The sequence below is a fragment of the Lynx canadensis genome, chromosome A3 (assembly GCF_007474595.2).
Source record: "Lynx canadensis isolate LIC74 chromosome A3, mLynCan4.pri.v2, whole genome shotgun sequence".
Taxonomy (NCBI): Eukaryota; Metazoa; Chordata; class Mammalia; order Carnivora; family Felidae; genus Lynx; species Lynx canadensis.
Genome location: NC_044305.1, coordinates 128,990,517 through 129,002,978, shown reverse-complemented (window position 1 = coordinate 129,002,978; position 12,462 = coordinate 128,990,517). Strand labels below are relative to the sequence as shown.

General features: G+C 48.9%; 1 protein-coding gene across 2 annotated transcripts; it reads left to right on the top strand.

Annotated features, from left to right (window-relative positions):
- The first annotated feature begins 6,988 nt into the window (after window positions 1-6,988).
- Window positions 6,989-9,160, top strand: LRATD1 (LRAT domain containing 1). Of its 2 annotated transcripts, none has more exons than XM_030311620.1 (2): window positions 6,989-7,206; window positions 8,189-9,160. In XM_030311620.1, exon 2 carries the CDS (start codon window positions 8,225-8,227, stop codon window positions 9,101-9,103), a length of 879 nt encoding a protein of 292 aa, XP_030167480.1. In that variant the 5' UTR covers window positions 6,989-7,206; window positions 8,189-8,224; the 3' UTR covers window positions 9,104-9,160. The 2 variants fall into 2 exon arrangements, with proteins under 2 accessions (XP_030167480.1, XP_030167481.1); XM_030311621.1 differs by having other exon boundaries at window positions 6,989-7,276.
- The last annotated feature ends 3,302 nt before the right edge of the window (window positions 9,161-12,462 follow it).

Sequence of the window (12,462 nt, the reverse complement as noted above, 5' to 3'; positions counted from 1 at the left end):
GGAGGAAGTGAATTTAAACTGAGACCTGAAGAACAGACTTTCTTGCCAGGGGAAGATTGGAGGAAAGAATCTTAGCAGGCGGAACAGAAGCAGTAACACGAAAAAGAGCAGCAAAGCAGAGAAACAGGTAAAAACAAATCTCCTTAACCAGTACGGCTGAAGCAAGAAGCCAGAGGGCGAGTAGCAAAAGATGAGAAGATCCAGTGAAGGGCTGGATCATGGAGCCGTGCCTGGGCTTCGGATGTTTTCCCAGCATCCGTGGGAGAATTACTGAGGACCGTATGGAGAGCAGGGCAAGGAAAGGGTGTAAAGATATGCATGTTGTACAAATCACTCTGGTTGCAGCATGGGAGATGGCTGAGGGAACCACACTGGGGAAGCAATGAGGTTGCAGCACCAATTTCGACGGGAGTTCCTGCTGACTTGGGCCCAAGATGGCAGCACAGGAATGGATTGATGCAGGAAGAGGAGAAAGATATGCAGGAGGGAGAAACACCAGGAATAGAGTATGGCCATGTAGGGGCTTGAAGGTGATGGGGAACATGATGGTGCCCAGGAACCGGCTCGCAAAGAGGGCAATGGTGCCTGTCCACAAGAGGACATACCAAAAGGGAAGCACCGCGTTCCAGAAGTGCTCAGCCTGGGACATAGTGCCCTTTGGGTGTCTGTGGAACAGCCCCCGGACATGGCTTCTAGGCTGTTGGATATTTGGATCTGTAGTTCAGGAAAGAGATGGGGCCTGGAGATTTCCATTAGGGAATCATCACACAGAAATGTGACGCAAGTCAAAGAAACAGACAAGATGATGCAACGAGAGAGAACACATTGAGAAGAAAACCTAAGAACTCTAAGAACAGAATCCTGAAGAAAACCCATACTGAAAGGACAAGTTGAAGGAAATGAGCCCACAAAACATCATAAGAACAACAGCCAGAGAAGTTGAAAGGAAATCCGGAGAGTGAGATACAATGGAAGGTGAAGAAAAATCTTATCTCAATAAGGAGGAAATAGTCTGCTGTGCCACATGCTTCGAGAAGACAAGTAAGATAAGAGCCCAAAAGCACTCATCAGATTCAATACCAGTGGATCACTGGTCCCCCTGGTAGGAGCTGTTTGGCAGAGGGATGGCACAGGAGATCCCTGTGGTAGGTTGGGATACAATGTGTATTGACAACTCTTCTCAGACAGGAGTGTATCACAAAGGAGATGCATAGTCAGGGGACGGCCTTAAGATAGGAGAGAATAAAAGTGTTTACATGCAACTGGGAAAGGAGCTAGGAGAAGCGGTAGGATTATAAATGAAGGTGAAGCAAAGAGGTGGGAGGTTCTTGAAGAGACCTAAGGAGATGGCATTCAGTGCACAGGGGTGTGGACTGATCTTTGCCAGAAATGGGGCCGGAAAAAGAAGTATACCACAAGGAAATCAAGCAATACAAAAGGCAGAGAAACTGTGCTTTGCAGAGACAACCCAAGAATGTCCATCATCAATCAATCGCCAAAGGAGGAATTAACCATCGGGGAACAGGGTTTCCTTGTTGACTCAAGTTCCTGCTCTAACCACAGCCTGTTAGACAAGTGGACTGGGGCGTGGGAGTTTAAACAACTGAAGAGAGAGAGTAATCCTCAGCTCTGCCACACAGCTATAAGACTTTTTAAAAACCACTTGACTTCACACACCTTTGAATGCAAATGGATACATTTACCAGTTTAGTATACCCAAGTCTAAAATGAGCCTTGCTTCTGTTAGCGATGGACCACAGAACGTCTACAGAACATAATTCCAAGTATTTATCCAGAGCCTACTCTTCTAGGGCTTCACTGTACCCCAAAGAATAAGAATAATTTCTTACATGTGAGAAGTGCTTAACCGGTGATTGCTCTGCTGCCTCTAGAATGTTTGGGGAGACTGTTTAAAATGCAGATTCCCAGAGCGCATTCCAACATTAGGTTTCCCGAAATCTGGGGTAGGGCCTGCCTGCAAGTCTGTAGTTCTACCAGGCTCCTGATGATGCCAGAGGACCATTTGGAAACCCAGTACTGCTTCTCACATAGCAAACCTTCTCACACGCCGTCTAATTCTGAGCCTGGGCTAGTTTCTGGGGCACTCCGATGGGCGAAAGCAGAAACAAAACCAAACACTGCCAGCTCAGTAAATAAAATGGTGATCATTGCTCAGGCACGCATTGAGTCAGGCAAGGTGTCTATAATGATTGTGTGCAATGCACCAGACCCCAGGCTCAGCAAAGGGATTATAAATTTGAACTAGATTTGTGGCTTTTCCTCAAAGAATTCTTAGTCCATTAAGGAAGAAAGAAAAGAAAATCAACCAATGATACTAGTTCAGTTTGAAGAGTGTTTTGACACATCTGTCACATCTCAAGATGTAGGCGAGAGGACAGACGCATGTCGGGGGTGGGGACTGATGCTCGAATGGGTTATAAATTTTCATAGATGGTACATGCGGATGCAGGGAAGGACCTTCAAAACAAAAGGAAAAGCCAAGGAGCATATGTGTAATAGTGACCCACACCTACCCAGAGCTCTACCATCACTGTCATATGGAAGTGACCCCGTGCAAAAGGCATGGACTCTCCTAAAAATCTGAGAAGAACACCAAGAAACGACTAATACTGGGCTGAGGTATCATCCACATCCAGGAGCATGTTCAACCCACAAGTGCTAAAAGTTTTTCCCAGAGGACATCTATGAGTCTTCAAAGGCAAAATGATAAGAAGCCACTAAAAACATAGGAAGGAACTGGGAAAATGTGACAGTGTGGAATCACAACTTAGAAGAGGGCACCTCGGAAGAAACGGGAAGTTAGAGCATGAGCACATGCAGAGGGGTTAAGGGGAAGCAGGATTCTCTTTAGTCTTAGCTGCAAGGGGTTGACCCTGCCATTTGTGTGGTCTAGAAAAAAAGTAGAAGGCAGGTAAGATAGACACACGGAGGTGAATCTAGAGAAAAAAAAAATAAGTGGGAGACATGGGATAGTACCCAGAGGGGACTAACGCATCCATTGTTGATTTCCTTAAATCCTGGGTGATGTGAACATGCTGAGACACTAGGATTTCCATCAATGGAAAGTGGATCTTCAGAGTGAGAACAGACACTAGGGGGAAAAGGGAAGGGGGATAGACGATTTGCTGTTCAGAGATATTTCTAAAATAAAGAAGGGTATACCTATCAGGATAGTTTCCTGCTGTAACAAATAGAAAACATTTTGGTGGCTTTAACTCTGTAAGATTGGTTTCTCCCTCACATCACACTTTGATACAGATCGTTTTAGAGGGGAAGTCTCCTGCTGTCCGTAGTCATTCAGGAACCCCTGCCTCCTTCCATCCAGGGGCTCTGCCATTGTTTAAAGCCTCAGATTCTCCCATGGATCCTCTACATACAACCCAATGGCATAACACAGGTGTATGGGAGATCATGTTAATGGTTTTACTTTCAGGGGCCAAGCCTGGATGTGGCTTACTAAAATTCCACCCATATTCCACTGGTCAGACTCAGTCAGATGGTACCCATCAAACAGCATAGGCATGCAATTTAGCTGTGTGCCCAGAGGAAAGGAAATGGGATTGGTGAAGCTGTGCTCTGTCCCAGACAGGTGCAAAGTGTTCTTTAGCCAAGGTCAGGGTGAGTATGTTGGGTGCCTAAGGTGGTCAAGGACAGGGAGAGAGTTCATGAAAGGCTAAATGTTAAGGTAGGACATACAATTAAAGGTTTTATATATATATATATATATATATATATATATATATATACATATACACTCTGCTGTACATATTCTTCACACAAGAAAATGTTCATTTACAAACAATTCAAAATACTGCAGGACACAGGATGTGATCCACTCCAGGGCTTGCACACAGAAATCAATACAGAGCTTTAGATGTTGAACTAGTTTCGGGATAGACAAGGCTCTTACAACCTCAAGAAAGAAGCAGTCCCACACCCCAACCAGGGACAGCCTTGGACACCCCATCTTAGGTTAGCTTCTCCCTGGGTCAAAGGACAGACAGAACTGGACAGTTGTCATAACAAGTAGGACATGGAACCCTCTCCCCTCATCTGCCAATGAGAATAGTTATAGGTAGCATTTATTGAAAGGTCACCATGTGCCATGAACTGTGTGTATGCATGATCGCACACAACTTAATGAGCTACATACCATTTGACCACATTTTACAGTTGAAGGGACCAACACCCAGCAGCTCAAAGTTACCCAGATGGAAAATGTTGAAGGAAAACTCAAACTAATTGGCTTCCAGAGTTTGTGCTTTTGATGACTCTATTTTTCTTTTGGAAAACTACATTTCCTGCCTGCAAAAAGGCAGGATGGGGTGAAGAATAATAGACAAAACAATTAGCAAACAATATTTTGTGATGCAAATAAAAGCTAAGGTTTTTTGATAGTGAACTCCATTGAGTTGACTGGCCTATTTCTTGGTTTATTATCTTTGTTGTTGCCAAAAGGCTACAAAGAATAGATGCATGTTCCTTGTTTTACGTTGACTCATCCTTTTCCATATCTCAGAGTCAGTGTGTTCTCTGCCTTATATTTCAAGGTGGGCTCTCAGGGTATTTCTTCTCCCTTTGATTACTAAAGCTGTAAGGTTTTTTTGTTTTTGTTTTTGTTTGTTTGTTTTTGTGTGTGTGTTTGTTTTTGTTTTTTTTACCCCTACAGAAGGGGATGGAAAGGAGATTCAAAAAGTTGCATGTTGATGTTTTAAACTTTTGGCACTATATTTTGAAGCCCTGACAATATTTTTTGTTCATTATCCTTTAGAATGTTGGGATACTAAGCAAAGAGGAACCACCTGCTTATGCTGTAGTCTGGAACAGTTATGTGATAGGACAGCTAAGACAGAACACGGCATCCCAGCAAATACCTTGTAAATGTGCACAAGATTTGATCTTGGGATGGACAGGAGGTTAAAAGAGAGAGAGAGAGAGAGAGAGAGAGAGAGAGAGAGAGAGAGAGAGAGAGAGAGAGGTTATTCAACACCAAGTGCTGTGCTACTTTCAATGACTCCCTCACCTCCCTCTCAGACACTGGTAACGAACTCTTCAGATATTCCCTCCCAGAGATCATAAGTCTAGTTCATAACCGGACCAATGACTCACTTCTCAATTTCGGAGGCCACTTGTTCAATTCCCTTGACTTCAGGGCCAAAACCAGTTGTCTATTATTTATAGAGAGTATAAAAAAGGTCATCACAATCTGTGGTCAGTTCCAAGGATGGCAACTTGTATTCTTATAACTTGCACATGGCCAAATTTCTGAAAGAGATTTACCTACATCAAATGTATGCAGATGGTCATTTTAAAACCATTTTTCCAGCTGTACGTATCAAACATCTAATTTTGATAAATCACTGTATTTGAAGAGACCTTCAGAAAGCAGTTGGACAGTGCTTAAAATTGTCTACCAAAAAATAAAAAAATAAGGGTTTTATAATGTGTGTCAGTGCTCAGGTAACTTCTCTGGGACACCAGGTTTGTCTTATAAAACAAGATATATATATTTTTTTAACCCAAGGAACAGTACAGACAGGTTAAAGATCAACTTGGGAGTTCCACAGACCCTGGAGAGATCGCTGTCAATGCTATTTGGGCCTCTGTTTTCTCATCTGTTGTGGTGCTTGTACCAGAGAATTCTCTCCAGAGACATGAACATTAAATCTCACCTACTTAAACCTCTTAGCATAGTGTCTATCCACTTATAAGTAGCCAGTACATGTTGGCTATTTCCATTTTTATTATTGACGATGGAGCCCGTTGTACAGCCGGCATTGTGAAAGACGTCCGGAATACAAAACTGTGTAGAGCGCAGGCCAATCCTCCTGTCCAATCGTTCACTTTGTAAAGAGCAAGAAATTGAACACGGCTTTGCCATTAAAAAAAGGGGGGGAGGTTAGAGCTCTAAGAGTCTATGCCAACTGCAAAGGGCGCACAAAAAGGAAGCACCCTAGTCTCCCTGGGGAAAGAGTAGGCTTCACAGAAAAGCTTTCAGAGCCCAGTCTTGAGAGTAGAACCAGATGTCTAAGTGTTATAAGCTTTTTAAACTGTCGCTCTAGAATGTCCTATGTATGAAAGTCGTCTTTCCACACCCAATATCCAGAACTCGTTCATTCATTGACATTCCATCCAGAAATGCAATCATTAATTACTGCTGGACACCCTTCTGCCACGAAACCAAACAAAAATCCCTAAACGATGGCAGTTCTGGGGCTTGGCCGTTGGCATTTGTGAAGCTCTCCTTTCACAGAAAATTGCAGCCCAAATCATAGGCCCAATTAGGGAAAGGGCTGGCCAAGGTTCAGATTTTTCAGTAGCATTTGTCAAAGGTGCTCCTTTTAAACCGGGCGCCAGTGCTGGGTCAGCAGTTTCACACGGATCCGAGAAGAAGCTGACACCGTGGGCACAATCTGCAAAGCATCCGTGCCGGCAGGGAAGGGTCTGTGGGCAGATCAGCCTACGGCCGTCGGGCACTGAGACTCCGGGGGGCCCTACCAGGGCCCAGGTGCCCGGCTCCGACAGCGTCGCTCCCCGCCCCGGGCCGCCCTCAGTGCCTGGGTACACGGGGGTTCCTCACCCGCAGACCCAGCTTCGTCGCTGGAGTCTGTACTCCCAGACACAGAGCTCAGGCCGTCAGTCACGACCAGCTAGGAAAAGCCGGGGGGCGACGGTGGTGGCGCGCAGCGGCGCCACGCAGCGGCGCCGCGCCCCTCGCGCGCTCCCCGCGGGTTGTCGCACCTCCACTCCCGGGGGCCGTGCGCGTTCCGGTGCACCGAGGCCGGGCGGGCCGGGGCGGAGCGCGCGCTGGAGACCCGCCCCTGCTCCCCTCCCCCTCTCGCGGAGATTGACGCGGCCCGGGCAGCCGCCCCAACCAATGAGCGCGTCCCGGGGCGGGCCCTGGAACCAGCTGCTCCGGCTACTTAGAGTCTTCGGCTCCGCCGTGGGAAAGCAGAACGGAGTCGGGAGTACCCAGGTGGACCGGGCACCCCAGCCAGCCAGCGCGGACCGGCAGGCGCACGGGCACCGCGCCGGGTACCGCACCGCACCGTTCCGCGCGGGGCAGAGCGGAGCCGCAACCCCACGCGCCTCCCAGGACCCACCAGCCACCGCCGCCTCCGCAGCACCCATGGGGACCAGGAGACTTTAAAGGAGTTTGGGGTTTCGGGAGCAGGGAAATCACGGGTACGGAGAGGCGGCTTTCTTTGCCTTGGAAACGGTTTTTCTTCGTCCGACTGTTTGGACCCTGTGCCGGGTAGGAGGGAAAAGGGGTCTTTTGGCTGAAAGTGGACCTCCCTACTCAACCCACGCCCGCACCCGCACCCGCACCCAGACACCGCACTGGCTTCCCCCATCCTTCCCTTTCCTCTTTGTTAGGTTATTTTAGACAGAAGGGCCTCGCCCTGGCGCAGCCCGACTGGCCCTGCTGGGGAGAAGGCAAGAGAAGTAAGGGGCGGAGCGCACCTGCTTGTGTGGGCAGGTGTGCCCGGGTGCGTGGGTGTGCGTGCCCTGGCGAGCGTGCAAGCGTGGGGTTAGGATTGTGTGCGAATGTGGGAGTCTGAGTGTGCCGTCGCGAAGGTTCGTCATGGTGTATATGTGACATTATCACACCGATATACTCGCCTGTCTGTGCCTGGACTCCCAGGTGAACAAGATTTTGCCGGTGTCGTGAGTGCCTGCGAACGTGCCCGAGTGTCATTATCCGAGGCGCTGTCAGGGGAGGAGTACGACCTAGCGCAAAACTGAGAGGGGGGCTGGCGAGGGTGGGGACAGAAATGTGAGCGCAGCTTGCTCCAAGCTCTGAGGCCCGAGGCGCCCCTTCTTCCTTCCAAGCTACCCCTCGGTCCTCTCCCGGGTGTCGGTCTTCTCGCTGCTAACAACCCGCTCTGTCGCCCCCACTGGGAGCCCTCGCGCCTTCCCGCTGCCTGCCTTTTCTCTTGTGGGAGTTGTACCGCGTTCCCGGATGGGGTCCGAGGCTGTGTGGTGGCGTCTGCTCTTTCCCGAAGGACGGGTGGCTTCTGCACCTGTCCTGACGCTGGGGAGGAGCGGGTGACTCCAGTGCCGGCGCGTGGGCGGGCGGACGGGCAGGTCCCAGGGGCACTGCACGTCCCGGGGAGGGGCAGCTGGACTCTGATCGTGTCTCTGCCTCTCGTCTGTGCTCCCGCAGATCCCGGCTCCTGGCCCTCGCCTCGCCGCGTCATTGATGGGCAACCAACTGGACCGCATCACCCACCTCAACTACAGCGAGTTGCCCACAGGGGACCCGTCGGGGATCGAGAAGGACGAGCTACGAGTTGGGGTCGCCTACTTCTTCTCGGATGAGGAGGAGGACCTGGACGAACGCGGCCAGCCCGACAAGTTCGGCGTGAAGGCCCCCCCGGGCTGCACCCCGTGCCCAGAGAGCCCCAGCCGCCACCGCCACCACCTGCTGCACCAGCTGGTCCTCAACGAAACTCAGTTCTCCGCCTTCCGGGGGCAGGAATGCATCTTTTCCAAAGTGAGCGGCGGCCCTCAGGGCGCCGACCTGAGCGTCTACGCTGTCACCGCGCTGCCCGCGCTCTGCGAGCCGGGCGACCTGCTGGAGCTGCTGTGGCTGCAGCCTGCGCCCGAGCCGCCCGCCCCCGCCCCGCACTGGGCCGTCTATGTGGGTGGCGGGCAGATCATCCACCTGCACCAAGGCGAGATCCGCCAGGACAGCCTGTACGAGGCGGGCGCGGCCAACGTGGGCCGGGTGGTGAATAGCTGGTACCGCTACCGCCCGCTGGTGGCCGAGCTGGTGGTGCAGAACGCCTGCGGCCACCTGGGCCTCAAGAGCGAGGAGATCTGCTGGACGAACTCGGAGAGCTTCGCCGCCTGGTGCCGCTTTGGTAAGCGGGAGTTCAAGGCGGGAGGGGAGGTGCCGGCCGGCACGCAGCCCCCGCAGCAGCAGTACTATCTCAAGGTGCACCTGGGCGAGAACAAGGTGCACACGGCCAGGTTTCACAGCCTGGAAGACCTCATCCGCGAGAAGCGCCGCATCGACGCCAGCGGCCGCCTGCGAGTGCTCCAGGAGCTCGCCGACCTCGTGGACGACAAGGAGTAGCCTCGTGGGGGGCCACCTGCGCCTCCTGTCTCCCCGCGCCCCGCTCCCTTCCCAGCACCCGGGCTTCCTGGCCGGCGATCCGCGACCCCCGTCCCCCTCGAGCGCCCTCCTGCGGCGGCCGGTGCCCAGGCTGCACCCTCGCACCCCTCCGCAAGTGGCCGGAAGTCTCAGGAACTGGCCCCGGGACGAAAGGGCAGCTGTGCGCGCCTGGCTGAGCCCCCCCAGTGGTGGTGATGGTGTTGGGAAACCCAGCGTGCGCTTTCCCCTCGGGTTGTAACGGGGGAAAGGAGAAAGGGCTGAAGGGAGCAAGCAAGGACGTGGCTTTCCCCACAGGTCGCTAGTCAGTGACTGTCACCCGACCTCCTATAAAGGGACCATCACCGCCCCCAGTGCGCACACACAGACCAGTCGGAGGTGAGAAATGATCTTTCCAGGGCACAGTTCACCTCCCGTATGAACGTGTCCCCAGATTGCAGGATTTCCAAGAAATCGAGCCTGTCCCTTAGGCACTTGTGAATAATTCCACAAGACAGCACTTTGGGACTCCGGGTTATCCCGAGGCTGCCCGGGACTTTTCCAGCTCTCCAGCCCCAAGTCTCCTGACATTTGTATTCCAGGCTCCGGGCAAAGCTGTAATGTTTGCTTCCAGTCCTTTCCACCGAGGGAAGCGACCGCCACCCCCACCCCATTTGCCTGTGAGTCTCCCTCGCTGGCAGAAGGGAAGCCTTCCAGGTCCCGGGAGGAAAATGGCTCAGCTGATTTGGTGAGGAGCGCGGGCCCCGCCCGAATGTGTGGAGACGGTCGCTTGTTGTTCTTAACCCTCGTTTGCTCCCTGATGGGGCTGCATTTCAGAAAGAGTCCTATTTTTTAAAGGGTTGGAGGAGAGAGAGAGGAGGAAGATATGGCAACATTCAAGAAACCAGCATTATTACAACACCATAGCCAGTATATTTAGTTTGGCTTTTCCTAACCTAGAAATCTTAGACGGTGGGGAAGTGGAAATAAAGTTTTAAAAGTGAGAGAGCAGTTTTCCAACTATGTCAACAAAGCCTATCGTGTTGATGTTTTTATTGACCATTTTAGCAACATGCTAATAAAATTTCAAATTGAAATTTTTATTTTCATGGCTTTAATCCATGATAGTTTAAATACTGGGGGCCATTAAGAATGGATTTAGCTAAGAGCTTAGCTAACATTGCCTTTTCACTCTATTTTTCTCAAATCTTATGAGAATTCTGTTTTTGCATATTGTAGTTAATTTTTGGCTTGAAACGGCAGTCCTCGTAATGGTGAAGGTGTTAATGTGTATGTTGTACTGAATTTGTCAGTTAAGGGGTTCACTGCTTGGGTGGAAATTGCTAGCGGGTTCAATGAGGTTTCTTTTCCCTATGTTGCATACCATTACCATTTCACATTTGCATTTCTCTTTTTCTTCCTCTCCCCTTGATGTCCTTAAGAAAGGACTCTAGAATCGGTGGCTTTTTCCCTTCCTCTTTAGCCAATCCCACAATTCATTCCTGAAAACCAGAAAGAACTTGTAGGACCAGGGCAAATGTGTGTGTTTTCCAAAAACTTAAGGCCGTTGGAAACCCCTTCCTTGGCCAAGGATGTACCAACTTCTCTCCCTGTGCTGCAGCCCCAGCCTGACTGACTGTTAATTGATTCAGTGTTAGACACCTACAGCATCTACGTCCCTTTCCAGGGGATTTGTCAAATAATGGTGTTTAGCTAATTGTGGCAAGCAATTGCATTTTGACAGCTGTGATTTAGTTGGACGGCAAATATGGCCAAAGCCAGTTTCTTGGCATTTCAAAAATAATGCAATAAAAACTAGTCGAGGTTAGCTGAGACTGGAAATGCCTTTTTTCATGGTGAAATGGTTCATTTCTGTTTTGTTTTTTTTTTTGTTTTCCACCTTGGATTCATTCCCTGATCTTGAATCAAAAGGTCAGATCAATGAAATATGAACTAGAGTATTTTTCTTAAGCCTATTGAGTGATTTATTTTTTAAAAAATGTTTAAATGCATATGCTTTTCTTTCAGCGCATACAACGGCAAAACTTTTGTAATAACTAACTTACCTTTGCATGTACGGGGAACTAAAAGTCACTTAATTCCCTAACTTACTCCTCTTTCAAATAGCAGATGGCAGATCATAAACCGAAGTTCTTTATTGTGTCTACCTTCTCCACATTCTTTACTGTGTCCTCCCACTGTATCTTGGCTCTCTGCTGTATTAAACACCATCCTGAACACTGGTTCCAGCAGAACTTCTTGACATTTTGTCCTCCACCTGTCACTCAGAGGGTGGGGCTTAAGCAAAAGAAATGCATCGGTCGATCACACCTAATACTAACATTTTATTTCCTCTGATGGCACATAATCTGATTTTTCTCTTACCGAGATGGTCACTATAAGAACAGGGGACTGGCCCAGCACCTTTATACTTTCTGAGACTCGACTGTCAGTAAAAGTAAGAGTTTGGCCGCCAAAGTAGCATTCGTTCCTGTACTGGTCTGTCAAGGACTGGGTTGATGGTAAGACTCGTACAGATTCATAGTAGGAGAACACTCCTTACAGAGGGGACCCCTGGTCCATGTTAATAACAGCCAATGGCAAAATAATCCTAAGCATCGTGCACCATGGAGAATATTCTCAAGATATTATCTAATAACTTTCTCCTGAAAAAGTGTATTTTGAGGGCACTGTTAACAGTGTGAGTGAAACCAAATGGGTGGGTGTTCCTTTGAAAGATGCCATGGGCATAGTTGATTTTTTTATTTTGAGTGAATAGAGGATCCCCGGATTTTATCAGAGTTCTAAAAATTAAAGCCAGAAGCCTCCTAACATTTTGATAGAGGTCAGGAATTTACTTTTGGTTGGAGTTCTCCTCAAGAGAACGGAGCTTCACTGTACTTTTTATGATGCTGAGTGTGGCCAAGCTGGAAGTGGGTTCCACCTGCTCTCTGGTAGAGAGGAAACATACCCTTGTGCCTCTGTTCCTTCTCCACCTTCAGAGGCTGACCCTGAAAAAGCAAACTACTAAAAAAGAATGAACGTTTGTACTCCGAGGAGTGCTTTGCTACAGATTTTGTTATGAAAAAAAAAAAAAGCAAAAACAAAAACAAAAAGCTGGGGAGGAGGAGAGAGGATGGGCAAACTTTAAACAAAACAAGGTCTGAACTGGTTACTCTCCAAGTGTACTCATGAAAAACCAATCCTGTACAAATTACATATAGTACATTTATTTTTTTAAAGTTTAAAGTATATCCATGAGCTAAATAGATATATATATATATATATATATAAAGTTCCTCAATATTTAAAAATTTAAACCCCAGTCATGACTGTATATTATT